This window comes from Sus scrofa, chromosome 18 (assembly GCF_000003025.6).
Source record: "Sus scrofa isolate TJ Tabasco breed Duroc chromosome 18, Sscrofa11.1, whole genome shotgun sequence".
Lineage (NCBI taxonomy): Eukaryota > Metazoa > Chordata > Mammalia > Artiodactyla > Suidae > Sus > Sus scrofa.
This window is the reverse complement of record NC_010460.4, coordinates 39,950,916-39,969,709: the sequence shown is the minus strand read 5'-3', so window position 1 is coordinate 39,969,709 and position 18,794 is coordinate 39,950,916. Positions and strand designations below refer to the sequence as shown.

The window sequence follows — 18,794 nt, the reverse complement described above, 5'->3', positions numbered from 1 at the left end:
TTGACTAAAAATTTCTATTTATCGTCTTTTTAAACTAGTTTATTTATGATACAAAAACAAGAGTTGCTAATATTTATTGGCCGTATTTGTATGCCTGGCTTATCTTTACATAGATTGTCTCATTTAATCTTTTCAAAAATTCCAAGGTAGGTACTGTTATTCCTCCAGGTTTTAGATGACTGACCAGAGGCTTCTACTGATTAGGTTCCTTGCCTAAGACCACACACCTGTGGAGCTGGAACTGAAGCCTCATGAATCTAGCTGCAGCACTGTGCCCTTATCAGCACACTAGACGGTTTTCTGTTATGAAGCTCAGTTCATCCAGATAATGTGGTCAGTTGATGACACATCTATTGCATGATCACTTGAGAACAGAAAGCTTATCATGGGGCATTGCCAAGCAGAGACAGTGTAAGAAATTGAAAGTTTTTAAATGTGTGTATTTAGCATCCACATAATATAATTGTAGGCACTTTAGAAATAATTTTATGGAAGTAGATAGAAATGCAGTTGGGTAATAATCAAGAAGTAAGACTGTGTTTTTGGGGGGTTTTTTGGTATCCAAAATGATTGCTATTCATTATGTTCCCAGATGAGACTTTGTTTTTCTTTTTTAAGTGATGGACACCCATATGCTGCTTGTAAAAGACCAGAGAAAACATCAAAGAATCCTACAAGAGACTGAAACAGAGAGTGTCCTGGGAAGTTGTTAAAGGATAATTTCATTGAGGGGAAAATTTTAATATAAAACTGGCAGATAAGGGTTATTCATTTGTCTCCTCTAGAGATAACTGAAAGGGGCACAATAGAAAACGTTCTAATTCAAACACATAGGGAGATGGACTCAACCAGGGCTCTAAGATAATTCTGCACTTTTTTTTTTTAATTGTATAGGCTGAATATCACTGAAACCCATGGTTCAGTATCTTGGCAAGTTAGATGTTTTTTACCTCCTCTACATCGTAACCCATATTGTTCAGGATAGAACCTTTGACGAAAGTAAAGATTTTTTTCTTTCTTTCTTTTTTTTTTTTTTTTTTTTGGTATCAATGAGTGGCCATACCAAGTGGTTTTATTACCTACAACTAGTCATTGGCCATGGCCTTCAAAGAAAATGTTTATCTACCATTTACTCAAAGTTGTGTGTATGAGAAGAATGGTTTCTTTAATTCTAAAATGACTACTTTGGGCCAAGATATTTTATACTCATATTTGAGGGAAAGACTATAAATATAAAGCACATTACTTTCAAAAATAAGTAGTTTTACTAGTAGAATTAAATAGTAGTAAGTTCTTCTCATTGGGAAAATGGAAGTTCACTGCATATCCCGAGTCTTTATTTTTATAAACATCATGGCCTGGGCACATTAAGCCCATTTTCTTGTACATAAAAAGTCACTTTACCTCAGCCTTTCTTGTTCCTGTAAAAACAAAGGTTTGTTTTATGGCCTGTCTAGCTCTATCTTTGCCTGACAAGTAGACATCAAATAAAGAACCAATTGTTATAACTTATTCAGAGACTTTTGCTAGATCTACTTCTCTGAGCAGCCCTCAGTAGTAACAAACAGAGCCCAGCTGATAAATGACTGGTTTTGTTTTCATGAAAGTCAGGAGAAGTATCACCTACCAGGAGGGTTTATCTTGGCATTTTGGGACAAAGGCCTTTACTGGCTCCAGAATGATGACAGTTACTAACATTTCAGTGATATTCTAACCTTTCCAAAATCATTTATATGATCCCATTTTTATCCTTACAGGGCTTTTAGAACATAGAAGCCATGGTATACATAACATATACTGTTTCAATTTGCTTTTCACTCACATGAATTTACACACACACACACACACACACACACACACACACACACACGCAATTTCCGGAAGTATTCACTCTCAGTTCTTACTAGATTAGCATGCGCTTGTTTTTTCTTTTCATATTTATCCCTTTTTTTATTATTGTACAGACAATTTTTCTCCCAGCCCTTGTGGAACATTGTGGTTATTTATTGAGACCCTCCAGTAAGGAAACATCCTTAGGTAGTCTCTCTGTCCAACTATCTATCTGTCTGTCTATGCTAGGTTCTTGATTCCCTCTCTGTATGGAGTTCTCTCCTTTGATTCTTGGTATTCATTCAGTTTCTCCAATTTTCTTATGCATGGATTTAGTAATTATGTGTTGGGTGAACACGTACAAAAAGCAATCATCGTTCTAGGGACCATGCTTATTCATAGGTGCTACAAACCAGAGTAAGATAAAATCCTGAGTCTGGTGCAGGAGATGCACAAATAAATATGTCAAACCATGTGTGAAGTGCTCTCATAGAGAATATATAGGGGCATGCAGTGAGGTCGAGAGCTAGGGCCTGACTCTAGGCTTGGGATAGAAGGAAATTTTATAGAAGCGGTGGCCTAGAGAGGCCAAATGCTAAGAACATAGACTTTGAGGTATGCTTTGGGTTGGGTTTGTAATCACTGCTTCGGCATTAACTGGATGTATGACTTTGGGTAAATAATTTAACCTCTGTATGCCTTAATTCTCTCCTCTATAAAGTCAAAATAATAAAAACATTACCTTGTATGGGTGTTACCAGAATTAAATATTATTATATGTAACTCACTTAGAATAACAACTACCTCTTTAAAGCACTTAATAAATGTTACCCAGTGTTGTCATAATTATTATTTCTATAATTATTACCATGGCTCTTATTGTTATTCTTTAAACTAATTCAGGAAGAACATGAATTTAAAGGAAAATAGAAGAAGACATTCCTGGTAGAGGACATAATTTAAATAAGAGCAAATGAAAAAGAAAATCATGGTCATAGGAGTAAAAGAGGAATTATAAATAAATAAATACATACATACATAAATAAGAAAGAGCAAACGAGTGTGGCAAACCCAAGCCTGTTCAGAAAACTACCTGCAAGATCTTTAGAGTGAGAGATATGTAACAGAGTATACAGCTGCTTAACGCTGATTGCTGAGTATTGAGATTTGCTTTTTGTTTTTGGTGTGTCTTTTTTGGCTTTTTAGGGCTGCACCCACGTCATATGGAGGTTCCCAGGCTAGGTGTCGAATCGGAGCTGTAGCTGCTGGCCTACACCACAGCCACAGCCACAGCAACGCGAGATCCAAGCCACATCTGTGACCTACACCACAGCTCACGGCAACTCCGGATCCTTAACCAGCGGATAGAGGCCAGGGATCGAATCTACATCCTCATGGAGCCCAGTCAGATTTGTTTCCGCTGAGCCACGACAGAAACTCCTGAATATTTAGTTTTATTTTTAACTTATTTTAAATATTTCTGTGTTGAGGATTTTTAAAATTAGAGTATAGTTGATTTACAGTGTTTTCAATTTCTGCTGTACACCATAGTGACCCAGTCGTACGTAAGTATACATTCTTTTTCTGCATGAGGATATTATTTGCATCTTTGATTATGCCTTAGAATAAGGGTATGGAATTGAAAACCCTGCTCCTGCTTCCTTCCATCTTGCTCTCCAGTAAATGCTTCTTGATTTAAAAGTTCACTGTGAATTTTTGCTTCCTCCTTAGTATCAGTGGTCATCATTCTTTTTCTTCATCTTGTTGATATAAAAAATGGAAACTGGTATTTTAATTGTGCATCTGTGGTGATTTTTAAGGTGGCATTTAATAATATTTTTAGCCATTTTTTTATTGTTATTATAATTTTGTAATAATGAGCATTATTCCTATTGTTTATTAGTCCTTTATATTTTTCCTTCTTTGAATTACTTCTTCATCCTTTCCCATGTTTCTGTCAATCACAGAATTACCTTTTATTATTGATTTGAAGAGCACTTTTTATCTAAAGGAAATTAATTCATTTTTTTTCTCATATATGTTACACATTTTTTTTTTCTGAGCTTTTGGTATTATTTTGAATATTGCTTAAGGTAATTTGTTTGGATTTTTTTTTTTTTTTTTTGTCTTTTTGCTGTTTCTTGGGCCGCTCCCGTGGCATATGGAGGTTCCCAGGCTAGGGGTCAAATCAGAGCTGTAGCCTCCAGCCTATGCCACAGCCACAGCAACGTGGGATCTGAGCCACTTCTGCAACCTACACCACAGCTCACAGCAACGCCGGATCGTTAACCCACTGAGCAAGGGCAGGGACCGAACCCCGCAACCTCATGATTCCTAGTCGGATTCGTTAACCACTGCGCCATGACGGGAACTCCCTGTTTGGATTTTTAAACATGATTCTTTTTAGTAGTCAAGTCTATTCATTTTTTTCTTTACTGATTCCAATTTTTTCCTTACTTTTTTCTGTTTACATTTTTTGAGCTATTTTAGCCATCTGAAATTCATTTGATATATCTACCTAACTTTAGGTTTTTTTTTTTAAATATTTTATCCCAATTCCAGCACAATTTATTGGGTAATACATCATTTTCCACTAATTTGAAGTACACTTATAAAGTATAGTAAGTATTTTTATGTAAATAGAACTATCCCTAGTATTTCTATGTTTTTCCATTTTCCTCTCCATCTATTCTGATGTTGCTGTTGTAATTGTCATAATTGTATAATAGCCTTTAAAATTGGTGGGACGAATTCCCCAATTCATTATTCATTATTTCCTGATTCTTCTCAACCATTTATTCTTTGTTGTGAACTTTAGCATCATAGTCTCGAAATGCTCCTCTGAGATTTAGAGTGAATTGCTAATGCAATATTTGTGGCTCTCCTCTCCCTGATGTTTTCTTGCCTTACTGACTCTTGGAACCTATCTCTTTGTGTTTGACACCATTGAAAAGTTGTTGTCATAGTTCAGTTATAGGCAGACAGCTTCACATTTCCCCCCTGTGTTTTTAAAAGTTAGATTTGAAAAGGGGCAGTGCAGGATGTATAGGAGGTAAGAAAGAAGAGGGGGAAAAAATGTTGGGAGGGGCTGCTGTATTCCATCTTCTAAGAAAGCAGAGCTGGGGTTAGTCCAAGTTGTTTTATAATTGGAAGAGAGTCATACTACCATAGTTTGGATGAAACCTGGCTTTTTATTGCCAAAAAAGGATAAGATGGAAATGGAGGTAAATGTGAATAATTCAAAGTAATGTTTAAACTTTGAGGATATGTCACCTTCTCTGGAATTAGAGATTTATGCTAGTCAAGAGTTAGGGAGGAATTTGAAATGTTTATGTTACCAGAGTGTAAAAAACATTGTCCAGTTGTTTATCTAATCTTTCGTTGGGCTTGCTTTTAAAAACAGGTTTAGATTTGAAGTAGCCTGGGAAAAATAAACTGTTCCAGGCCATAACTTGATGCCCCAGTGGAAATAAGATAGATCCTTTTTCATTCGTTTTAAGAAATTTCCCAAGCAGACAGATGTCTTTGTACCTTCCTTTGCAGTTCCTTCATCCACAAATATCTATTATCAAAAACTAGAGTTACAAGTGCTCTGTTACTTCTTTTTAACTTTAGCTCCTCCAGAAATTACTACTGGGATCTTATTTCATTTCTGGACCGAACATTTTGTTGTTGCACCTACTTATTCTCACAAATTCTCCAAGTGTTATCATCCAGGAAGATTAATTTCTTAAAGATGTGTATTAACTAACACAAAGAACTTCTTGAGAATATTTTTTGATCCACGGAGCAACCAGGTGTGCTGGGGAATAGGAAGAAGAGGTATTGTGCTACATTCTGCAGTGATTATTTTCCAACCCCTTAGTGGAACAGGCAGGTAATATTATATAAATAGAATGAATTTGGTTTCCATTGCTTCTTCCTAATCTCTTAGCCTAAAGTTGTTCACTCAAGGCAACTGGTAGTTATTGTGTGCCAGAACTGTACTAGGGTTTGGGATACAGCAGCAAACAAAATAGACAAAGATAACAGCAATTTTGGAGCTCTTATTCTAGCAGGGGGCAATGATAAACAATAAGTATGATAAATAAGTAAACTACATAGTATGTTAGAAAATAATAACTATTAATGCTGAAAGGTGATAAATACAGTAGAAAAGGAGATGTCCAAACAGGGAGCTTTTACAAGATTATAATTTTAAATTGCGTTGTCAGGAAGGCTAGATTGAGAAGCCACTTTTGAATGAAGACTTAAAGAAGTGAGGGATTTGTTCTTGCAGAGATCAGAGAGATAAGTGTTCCAGGTAAAGGGAATGAGCCTGGCATGTGCCAGGGACAGCAAGGAGGCCAGTAGTGAGGCCAAGTGGTAGGAGATGAGATCAGCGGGGTCAGACCATATACAGCCTTGTGGCTGACTTGTTCTTTTTCTTTGGATGAACTGAGAAGGACCATTTGAAGAAAATAATAATATAATCTTCATTTTAAAAGGATCTTTGCTGGCTGTATTGAGAATAGATTGTAGAGGAATCAAAGGTAGAAGTGGCCAGCAGTTTGAAAGTAAGTACTTTAGCAATGATTTAGGTAAGAGATGATGGTGGATTGTACCAAGGTGTAATAGTGGTGAAGGTGGTGACAAGTGGTCTGATTCTGGATATATTTTAAATGTAGACAACAGAATTTCCCAACAGAGTGACCTTAATGTGTGAAAGGAAGAAGAGAGTCCAGAACAACCCTAAGAGTTTTGGCTCAAGACACTGGAGGATGAAGTTGAGATGAGAAAAGTTGTGGGGTGGAACAGGTTTGGGGGAAAGCTCAAGACTGCTGTTTGGGACATGCTGAGTTTGAGATACTGTAAGATATCCAAATAGCGATATTGAATAAGTAGTTGGATATACGAGTCTGAAATTCAGGAGATACCAGGGCTGGAGTTATAAATTTAGGAATTGTCAACATGAAAATGTTAAAGCCATGAGACTAGATAGGGTGACCAAGAGAGTGAGAATCAAAGACTGAGTGCTTGGAGTACCAGATCTTTACGGGTTTGGGAGAAGATGAACCAGCAAAGGATGCTGAGAAGGAGCATGCAGTGAGGTAAGAGGGTAATCAGTGGCATGTGGCTTTCTAGAAGTCAAGTGAAGAAAGAGTTTTAAATAATGTGGGACAATCAGCTGTATCAAATGCTGCTAATGGGTCAATTAAGTTGAGGGCTGAAAGCTGCCTGGCAGATTTAGCAGTGTGGTGGTCATTCGTGACCTTGCAAAAAGCAACTTTTGTGCAGTGATAGAGGCCAAGTCTAAACTGGGATGAATGTAGGAGAAAAAGGAAAAAATTGAAAATGGAAAATACATGTGATTTTTTGGAGAACTTTTGCTGTCAAGATGAGCAAAGAAATGGAGGAAGTTGCCAGAAAGTGGGGATCAAGAGATAGTAAATTATTCCTGACTTGATGTTTACTATTGTCCTTTATTATTGATCTAGACCCCAGGCTTTGTTCTTTCTTTATCAAGCTGTTATTTCCTACTGGGCCTTGCTTTTTTTTTTTTTTCCCCACCAGGCCAAACAACCTGTTAAGTTTTCCTTGATTAGTTAACATGATAGTTTATTTTCCTGGAGGTCAGAGAGCTATAGCTCCTGCTTTCTGCCTTCTGAAAATTCACCACACTCCATTTCTTCAGCTTACATGAGTACCCCAGGCTTCAGTGAAGGAATTTGTCAATATAAGGCAAAGATTATGAGAATAATAGTAATATTTATTATTATAACATTATTTTTCACTCTGAACCCAGCACTGTTTGAAGTGCCTTACATACATTAACTCATTCAATTGTTATAATTACCCTATGAGCTAGGTACAATTATTATCTACATCTTAAAAATAAGGAAATTGAGGCTAGAAAGATGAAACAACCAGTTAAATAAATAAACAAACAAAAGCTAATAATGCTGGGGCTGGAATTAAAATTCTGACAGTCTAGCTCCAGGGTCATGATCTTGAGAGCAAGATGTTAGCTGGAGAGATTTCATTTTACATAATCTGAGAATTTTCTAGAGTAGATGGGCTAAATCTTTGAGAAACAAAACTACAGGAACTGATTGGACATTTCCCCAGATTTACTACCCTGTTTATCAGTGGACTGTCACCAGCTCATAATCCAGAATGATGTGGTAGAACATTCTTCAAAGTTAACATTTTAAAGACTGTATTTCCTATGTATTTCCTTGAGTTTCATGAATTCCTTTCCAAATCAACAAATATATATTAAACATCCACTCTTTGCATGAGAGAAAAAAAATTAAAGTATTTTCTTCTATGTGTTTATTTTCCTGTGGGAAGCTTATTTGTTTATTATGCAGGCTATAGAACCATCTGGAAATTAAAATAGAAAGGACTGTATATGTGAACATAGTACTTTACTGTTTTTTAAAGGATTCTTAAAATTTCTATAGCTTTAGAAATGAAGTATGAACTAAATAACCCTTTGTTAAGCGTTATTTCTTAGAGCACTGGTGAGTGGTTGCCACTGGATCCTTCATTAATAATCCACTCCTTTTCCAGAAGGACTTGCCAACACCCGTAAAGAATTCACTGGGAGAATTAAAGTCATATAAAAATAATTGGTGTTTGCTTCCTTCAAGGCATACATTTAAATACATTGCTTTATTCCTCTGCTCCTTGGCTGCCTCCTATGTTTAGTAACACTAGGTCAGCAGACTTCCTCTTTTAAGGTTCATCTGCTGGCCATTTCAATTTCCCATGAGAAAGCAATCCTGACACTGTTTTACCCTTTTATCTTAATGTTTTGTCCATTTATGTCATATTATCTTGTGGGTTTGCATTTCTCAGTAGTAATGGCACTGCTGGTAAATAGAGAACAACGAATGTGATTCTGCATCCCTCCTCCTCCTCCTCCTCATCATCATCATTTAGCCCTTTTAAAATTCCTGTTATGATCTCAGAAGTACGGTTACCTAGGAAGTAGATTATTAGTGATTTTGTCTTGAAAAGAACGTGTGCCCTGTTTTTCAAGTGAATTATTTTAATGTCTCGTGAATAATTTTACCTTTGGCCATTGCATCCAGCTAGAAACATTCCACCACTGGTCTGCGCATTCTGTCTTCAGTTTTTACCTGAGCATTTTTTAGATCATCAAATATAACTTCATACTATGCTCATGGGCTGTAATCTCATACGTAATTGGCTGTGACATAATGACTAACGTATATTGCAGGTTAGTACTAAAAATAATAGCCCAGCATTTATTGGAGGCTTACTCTCTCTGTGATAACTATATTACAAGCATTAACTAATTTAATCTTCATTTCTCATAAAGTAAATGCTTTATTTTCTGCACGTTAGAAAAAAGGAAACTAAGGCCCAGACTTATGTGACTTTGCTGGAGACATAATGATATTTGCCATGTCCCATTTTGGATGTCCCTTTCCATGATCAGTGGGCTGGTTTGTCATCTTGTGTGTGTTTCCCTTTTCTGCAAAATATGACAATGTTTAATGTGCTATTGTAGAAAGGTATCCTTAGATAACAGTGCTGTTTTGGAATGCGTCATGAGTGCTTATTCAGGTTCCTCAATACGTGTGAAAGAATATGATGAAACAGGCGCTCTCCAGAGCCGTTGTGTTCTTTACTCTTTTCCCTCAACCTGTTTATAACAAGTGACCCAGCTGACCTCTGGGTTTCATAATCACCACCTAGACTCTGTCATTATTAAAAACAACGCAGTTTGGTCAAGATTATGGCTTTTAATTGGGTTGTGGAAAGAAACTGAAGTTGAAAAAATGTTGCCAGGATCACTGAGGAATTAATAGCCACTTGATGCAAGAGAGAAGCTGTGAAGAACACTGGCTCTCTTATGTGCTGTCCAGGCAAAGTAGAGTTATGCTCTTCCTATTTCATTTTTTTTAGAAATTATTATTGCAGAACTATTGGCTTCCTTTCTTTCTCAACTCTAGCTATAATGTTTTATTTGTGCATGTGTACTTTTGAGAGAAAGTTGGTCTCAGAAGAGGGAGTTAGGAGAGGAAAGTATTTGAAATGGAAATGTCTTAAATTCATGTCTTCCCAGTTGTACATTGGATTGCCATGGGGTTTAGAAACAAAGTGGAAATTAAAAACCATGATCACCTTCTTATTGAACAAGAAAGTACTGTACTTACCACTATAGAAAAGGTCTAGTTTAAAAGATAATAGATCTTGCATTTCCTCACAGAGTACCGTAGACATCGATCAACTGGCAAGGAAACACAAATATTAACTCCTCTTCTTCCCCGCCTTCTCAGTGCCTGGGTAATACTTTTGTATTCCTGTTTGGAGGATTTAATGGCCTTGTTAACATGTGGGAAAACATTGTGATTGGAGACTTTAACAAAATAGTGAGTAGTTTTTTTTTTAAGTTCCGTGTTTATGTTCTTACTGGGTGTGTGTCTTTCCAAGTACTTCAGGTTAAGAACTAAATGTGTTAGAAAAACAGATGTAATGCAGATAAATGTGAGAGTTCTCATTTCCTTCAGTGGACAAAGCTCCAAGTTCCTGAGCAGTAATGTTATGGGACCTTCTCTCTGTATCAGAAGAAATTGTGCTTATCCCACTTGTTTCCCCGGTGTTCTGTTATATCATGACTGACTAACAATCTGTAGGGCCAGATGATTCACCTGCATATGGTAGGGGGTCATAATGCACTAACACAGTGTAGAGGTTACTCTTAACCAACAATTAACTGAGGAATTCATTTCATGAAGCCCTGTTTACAGACTGACATCTGGAGAAATTCTTAACCTGGATCCATTCCAATCTGTAGGATTTATGGACAGTGCTTGCTTTTTTTGTAAATAAGACTTCTTTTCTGCTTGTTACATTCTGTTTATATAATAATCAATGGATGAAAATGGCCATGTTCCTGTGTTTCTTAATCCTTTGTACTAAGTGGACCTAAATTCTAAGTGGTGGTCCAGCTAAGTAAGAATACTTGGACACCTATCATTATTCACGTTGTGGAAACATCTTAGTGCCAGCAGGACCCTGCTCTCTTAAGTCCAGATTCCCCGACTGGAGCCCCTCTACCCCAAGGGAATTAGTATTCAGCCTTTATGGGAGTTTTAGAACTTGTTGAGACACATGCTAGACCTTTTAAAATATATTAGACTCTACATTATTCACAAACTTGGTCTCTGAAATGGAAAGGTGTGAAATGGAAATCTTTACAAACATAGGTACATGCGTAGTCTTGAACACATTTGGAGTTCTTACTGGCTGTGGTGGGAACAAAGTTTGTTATTAACAGTGGAACTGAACTCCCAGACATTCCACAGGCATCATGTCAGACAAAAATCATGGTGACCTTCACCTGCCTCTCTGCTGTTAACCGTTATTATTTCTGTTGTAGTAAATGAGCTACTGTCTGTGCAGTTATCATGTTATCTGAAAATACCAGGAGAAAGAAAAGTTATAGAATGGATTTAAAAGAAACAAAGAAAAAGAGATATCATATGTTGGAACTGGAAACCTAAGACTATATAAAAGGCATTTTCCCCTCCCCAATTTTCCTGAGTTTTGAAACTGTAAAATTGTACTAGGTTAAGGGTGGGATGCCTCCACATTACAGCAAAGTAAAGAGTAGAATGCAAGTGGAGATGAGAAAGGTATCAACTTAATGCTCTCCAGTTTCTCCTTCAGAGGAGCAGTGCAACCATATGATGTCAACCTGATTTGCCATGCTCTGATAAGAACTCACTGATAGATTACGTTCTTGAGGGCTTTATTTTCAAGATACGCTTTGACAAAGTATGTGCCTATTGTATTTTAAACAATTGCCTATGTAAGTGTTTTTCTGGAGTATTTGCTTAGTAACCACCTTTGTAAACCCAATTTCACAGAAATCTTGGCTTTCTAAAGAGCCCTTCAGCACGCGCGTACACACACGCACACACGTATCATTTGTCAAAAATTCCAACAAGCATGGCTTTACCAATTATGGGGTGCTCTTAAGAAAATGTTAAGTCCAAGTATGAGGTGGACTGGGCTCTTTGATCTGAAGTCCAGTGTGGAAAAAGAGGGATCAGTGGCGTATTAATCAGGGGAAATGCAGCCTCACTTTTCCTCCAGAGCTTTTTGCTTTTTATCCCCATGGAAGTCGTTATCTGTATTTTATCCACAATTCTTCCTACCTATACCTCCTATTCTACATTAAATCTTTCTAAGTGCTATTGCATTCTTTTGTGTGTGTGTGTGTGTGTGTGTGTGTGTGTGTGTGTGTGTGTGTGTCTTTTCTAGGGCCACACCCGAGGCATATGGAGATTCCCATGTTAGGGGTCTAATCGGAGCTGTAGCCGCCGGCCTACGCCAGAACCACAGCAACCTGGGATCCAAGCCGTCTGCGACCTACACCACAGCTCATGGCAACGCCGGATCCTTAACGCACTGAGCGAGGCCAGGAATCGAACCCTCAACCTCATGGTTCCTAGTCAGGTGGGTTAACCACTGCACACGATGGGAACTCCAGCTATTGTATTTTTTTATACTTTAATATTTTATCATCTATATCTTCAGGAAGTCACCCCAAATATCTTACATAAATGTGTACACACAGAAAAATGGAACATGTTGATAATTCATCCTTCCTCTCCCACTTTTCCTTTTCATCCTCTGTCTCCTCTTCTCTTTACCCACTCCTTTTCCTTCCATTCTTTCATTTTGTCAAAAAAATTTCTAAATACTCAGTTAAAATTGCTACACAAGCACATAGTAGGATGGTAGTTTTCTATAGCTTACATGCTCTTTGGGCTAGAAAAAAAGATATTTAAAAGTAGAAAAATGAATAGGATAGAGAAGAATTATCAGGAAAACTCTTATTCATGTATATATGCTTATGTGTGGACATGTGTGCACTTAGAGAGGGAGAAAGAGATTGAGAAAGGATAAAAAATAAAACTTTTTCAAGTGAATACGTTTACACAGAATTTTTGACTACTCATAGTCTCTTAGGGAAGCTCTTCATATTTAAGGGAGTGAAATATTTTCAAATCACCCATTCCCCACACCTCACATGAATTATAAATCTTTGAAATGGAATCTGAATGTTAACCTCAAAAAATACTTTATCCATCAAGTAAATCTTGATTAAAAGAAAAATGTCACTGGTGTATATTTTTGAGGTTTCTACTGTTTTTAATTCTTAGTGGCAGTTCAGGCATGTGAACAGAAGATTCTTTGGCTGGCAAGTCAGAGCATTTGTGATCATTTGTGATTCTCAGTGTCTCCTTGTTTGATTCCTTTTAAATATATGAAGAAAAAAGAAGAAAAGATTTTTCTCCTCCCTAAAGGAATGGAACATTTGCACCTGTACACTCAGTTGATTGTAAAGGTCTCTGTTGCAAAAATATAAATCTACAAAGTCCTAAAATATACCCAAAGAAAACTTGCCAACCTTTTGGGTTTTCCCTATCATTGAAAGGAAATACTAGTCAGAACAGCCAATTCAAGCAAATCTGGAAAAAGAGGTATTCTTGAGTAAGCTCTAATAGTTCAGGAAGCAGGAAAATCAGAAACTAGCTCTGGCATATATGGGCATCTGCTACACTCTAGCCTCTGTTTTGGTGTCTCCTAAATGAAGGTGGTTTCACTAAAATCTAAAGTTCTTTGATTACACAGAAATGGTGTGGAAAGTGCATCTACACCAAGAAAATTCAAAGAAGACGGGGATGGTAGAGTGTCCTTCGTGTGGAGCACTGTGTTCAGTATACACGGTGTCATGCAATCCTCACAATAGACCTCATTAAGACCCTCTTTTTACAGACGGGGCTACTGGTAACCTGCCTGGGTCCGACAGCTGGGACCCAGCCTGACCCACTCTTGAGAACTTCCCAGTCTAAGTTGAACCATGCTCTTGGCCTCCTTCCCCTTCAGTGACTTCCCCGATTCACTGCCCACTTGGCTTTCACTTTTGAGGGGGAAAAAATGAACACCTGGAGACAGTCCTAAAATATGGGAAACTCTAAGAATTTATGAAAAGAAATCATCTTTAAAAATTTTCCCCAACCTAATTATGAGAAAAACACTAAAGAAATTCTGGCAGAAGGGCATTCTGCAATATGCCTGACCAATACTCCTTAAAACTTCAAGGCCATCATAGGTAAAGAAGGTCTGAGAAACTGTCACCACCAAGAAGAGCCAAAGACGTGACTACTGATGTCATGGGGCACTCTGGATAGGATCCCAAGACAGAAAAAAGAAGTTAGGTAAAAACTAAGGAAATTTGAATGGACTATAGGTTTTAACTAATAATGATCGATAAATATCAGTTCATTGATCATAACAAATGTACCAAACCAGTGCAAGACATTAGCAATAGGAGAAACTGTGTGGAGGATACATGGGAATTCTCTGTACTCTCTGCTAAAATTTTTTGTACATCTAAAACTGTTCTAAAAATTAAGGTCTGTTTTTTTTTTTGTTTTTTGGTTTTTTTTTTTCAACAAAAAGACCATTTATAGTAGTTAGGGAAACAATATTCTTTTAAAGAACTGCTACTGTTACTTCTCCCCCTCCTCCTCATTATTATTATTATAGTAATACTATTAAATAACCTGGCAGTGTTAAATGCCTCTAGGAACCTTTAGAATTCAGATGCTATATGAAGAGGAGCTTTCTGTGAGCCTTGGATTAGGCCAGGGCTTGACAAAAAGCTTATACAAAATGGGACAGATCTAGCCTACTGCCTGTTTTAATCAAGTTTTATTGAAACACAGCTAATACTCATCCACATTTACATTTTGTTTGGGGCTGCTTTTGCCAGACAGTGGCAAAACTCAGTAGTTGCACAAAAGACCAAATGGCCTGCAGAGTTTTAAAAATGTGTACTATCTGGCCAAGCCCTCCTTTAGGCTACTTGAGTTACAAGGTAGATAGACCGGTAAGCTGGGCCACCAGAACTCATCTGGGGTAGAATTAAATATATATCAAATAGAATCAGCAGATCAAGTACTATGAGTCAATAGAGTAGTCAGCTTCAAAGGTGGCCACATTTTTAAGGTTTCTGGGCACTTTCTTTTTTGCTGCAGCCCTGTGTCTTTTGGCCTCCTGGGTGGTATCAGCCGTGTGAACCCTCCCCCTTCAGACTCCCACCTTTACGGACTTATGTCTTGGGCTGTTCACTCTACTCTTCTGTCAGTGTTCCTAACTTTGACCTGAGAATAAATAGTCACAGCTTAATGTGTTTTTCAGTATGTCAAGCACTTACATACACTCATCCATTTCTCCCTTATAAAGCAGGGCTGGTATATATAGTCTCTGTTTATAGGTAAGAAAACTGAGGCTCTTTAAAGTGAAATAGTTTGCTCAGGAAGGTCACTTGGCTTGTAAATGCTGAGCCACAGTTTGAATTGAGGCTTCAAAACATAGTGTTAAACTCTTTACAAACAAGCCCACTTTCAGTGCTGGAGCTGGCTCACACTGGCTTGACTGGTGAGAACCACTTGTTGAATTTTTAGGAATTCTATGAGCCAGTTAATAAATTCAGTCATTAATAAAAACTAAATTATGGGGAGTCAGCGTGTTATTAGGTCAGCGTGTTAAGAACCCGACAGTCTCTATGAGGATGTGGATTTGATCCCTGGCCCTCGCTCAGTGGGTTAAGTATCTGGCATTGCTGGAAGCTGCAGCACAGGTCACAGATGCAGCTTGGATCTGGTTTGGCCATGGCTTTGGTGTAGGTTGCAGTTGCAGCTCCAATTTGACCCCTGGCCCAGGAACTTCCATATGCCAAAGGTACAGCCATAAAATGAAAAAAAAAAAAAGAATTAAAATTATGTAAACTTATAGCCAAGTAAATTGTATTAAGAACAAAGATAATATACCTCAAAACGCTCCACTGGTTATTTTACTATGTTTTACTCTTGTCTATGCTGCGGAGATTATTTTTGTCTATAGAGCCTGTGTGGTGAATGTGTGATCTAACAGTGTGCTCCTCTACATCTCTGCCAACCTCCACACTCGGTGATGTCACATTCGTTGCTTAAAACTGGCTATGGTAGGAGTATTTGCAGCAAGGAAACAGGCAAACACGCCATATTAGGACTTTGCTTTTTTTCCTTTAAAGCCGGCTGGTTACATGTTTACCAGCATATCAATTTACTTTGCATTCTGATTTTAATCTCTGATATTCTAGATGACGGTCACATTTGTTTTTGCTTGTTCTCCTATCTTGACCTTTGAAGTCTATAATTTTTATAGGTCATGCTCCAGTAGCAAACTGCAGAGGGGGCCCGAGCTTTTTTTTTTTTTTTTTTTTTAATTGTTGTTTTGTTTGTTTTTCTGACAGTGGGTAGAAATTCCTGAAGTGCAATTCCCTTGTTGATAAAATATATTCCACCTGGTGAGGAGGAAGTTCAGCTATTTTATAACTTGCTTTGGGATGCAGGAAAAAAAAGTTGAGGATAGCTTGGAATCCATTAAAAAAAATCCTAGAGGTGAATTAACTTTATAAGCATAGGGTAATCTCCTTTTTGTTCAGACTTTTAGGTAAGATTTTCTATATGATGGTCTGACTGACTTTTCCTTTTGTGCCCATATCATCGAAGAACTAGTGCTTTTCAACCTTCACGCTTCTGACTTGTTCCAATATTGAGTCAGCAGGGATGAAAAGTAGACCCTGATTAATCAGTGGAGACGCCTCTCTCCACCTTGGCACTAGTGCTAACTGATCACTGCATTTTCTCCCATCTGTTGGCTGGGGACACTTCTTCCCATTCCTGAAGCTTCCTGGTTTGCAAAAGTAGCTGCATGAATACAGCTTTCCTGTCCTCACCCTGCTTTCTCCCATAGATTCTTATTTATGAATCTAGAATGAGAAAGCAAGCCATTCTCTGGCTTTTTTTTTGGGATCAGGAATTGTTCAGCAGGGAGCACTCTCTTTTTTTCTGTTTTTCCCTGTCATTAATCCCCACCTCCACATACCCTGTTCCTTTTTTCTGGGAGGAGGGTCCAGGAGGAGAAGTCCAAAGTCCCAGCACCTCTGAGCCTGCCCCTGGTCTCATGATACTCTAAGCAGGGCTCCTGGCAGCCACACCTGCTACGTCATCGGGTGAGGTAAGACCTGCTGACACTTGAGACCTGCAGCCATGGTATAGCTTTGGCTGATGGCAGCAACTGGGAGTTGTGGAGTAAATGGTTAGATAAGGTAGGCTTCGAGAGTTGTCAGGTTTGAGTGTGAGTTCTGTCTTCCTCCTTAGGATCTGTGTGACCTTGGCAAAGAATTAACAAGAGGAATAGCTTTGGAAAAAAAAAAAAATAAGTACAATGTATACCATTTGTAGGAAATTTGGCACATTTCCAGGAAATGATGGTAAAATGAGAATAATAATATTATCTCTTTCAATGTGTGGTTTGTAGGAACTGAGTTAATATGGGCAGAATTTTCAGCACTTAGAAAGTACATAATAACGATAGTTATGGTTACCATGATCTACAGGCTTTGGAAAAACATTAAAAATAAGCCTGGTTCTCCTTCTGGATGGGGCCTTAGCCCTTTTTAGATATAGCTGGGCAAGTTCCACTGTATTGATGGATAATTCTAACATTTCCTGTTTGGGGAACCTCTGAGGCTGCTTCTAATTCTTATTTTATGAGTGTGGAAATCCTTGTCTCTCAAGTTTCCCTCAACATCGATTTCTTTTTCAGAGTTGATGCAGAGGGATGGATGGTAAGGTGTATTTTCCTTTAGACCTGGGATCTTGCCACTTCCCTCTCATTTGAGTGATGTAGTTTGCACATCAGTGCTACTGATACCCTCGCTTCATAAGTCCCCTCATGCATAAAGCCAAACTCAAATATGGAAGGCCTTTGGACTCAGTGTGTGAGAAGCCTCAGAAAAAGAAATAAAAATCACACTTCATTTATAAGAAGAATGGCTTTGGAAAAAAATATGTACAGTATACAGCATGTTAGTACATTTCCAGAAAATGATGGCAAGTTAGTCAAATCAAGTTGCAGATGTAGTCAGGAAATTCTAACATGAGTTTTCCATACAAGATTTTGGTGGATAAAATCAAATGACTTACATCCAGTATTTCAAAAGTGCAGTGGTGCCAGCTCATCCTCAAGTCACCTTGGCATTGACTTGGAATTGAAAACTTCCATAATGCAGTCATGGCATTGTTGTTGAATTGTGAAGTCACCTTGGCATTGACTTGGAATTGAAAACTTCCATAATGCAGTTCATGGCATTGTTGTTGAATTGTGTTTGTTTCTGTGCTGTGAGGTGTTGGGATTTAGGGGTAGAATCAAATTCCAGAGAAACACCAGTAAAGTTCTAGAAATACCACCACAGTCACCATCTCAGAACATTAGCAGCCTTCCTTGATGTTCAAAGAAGACTTCTTTCCCTCACAGTAGATGTGCTTTATATATAGAAAGAGTTTCTGATGCTCTGGTATTAAAGGAAATTCCCACTGAGGTACCATTATAGTACTGTTATAGTGTGGATATCACATATGCTGTAGATTTGGTCCTTTCTGACTTTAAAAAGAATAAATTTGAAGACAACAGCATTGTTCCTTTTATTAAGTGATCATCAGTATGTCTTTGAGGGCAATACCTCATTTCTAGTATTTTCACCAAAAGAGATATATTTAAGATTTTCCTTTTTGGTCTGGTTCTGAAGATTGTTGTCACATCATTTATTATCTTTATGATTGGTACAGTCTTAAGCTGTGGTTGCCGTAGGGAGAGGCAGGTTTTTCTACGCATTGTTTAAAATATTGTTCATATTTTTCAACTAGGTGGCTGTGCTACGATCCCAGAATCAGACCTAGAGGAAAGATCAATAGAACAAGACTCCACTGAACTGTTTACGAACCACAAACACCTCATCATGGAGACACCCATGCCTGGTAAGAGAATGAGTGGCCTTCACAAAGGATATATCAGGAACAGCGACACTCTGCTCGGTTTTTGTC

General features: G+C 37.8%; 1 protein-coding gene across 10 annotated transcripts in view; it reads left to right on the top strand.

The window, feature by feature from the left end:
- BBS9 (Bardet-Biedl syndrome 9) overlaps positions 1 to 18,794 on the top strand; it is a 730,525-nt gene that overhangs the window by 424,535 nt on the left and 287,196 nt on the right. For all 10 annotated transcript variants that reach the window (XM_021079336.1, XM_021079333.1, XM_021079330.1 and 7 more), the window contains one exon: positions 18,618 to 18,728. In XM_021079336.1, coding sequence (XP_020934995.1) covers positions 18,618 to 18,728 — 111 coding nt within the window. Of the gene's footprint in view, positions 1 to 18,617; positions 18,729 to 18,794 lie in introns of those variants that run through there.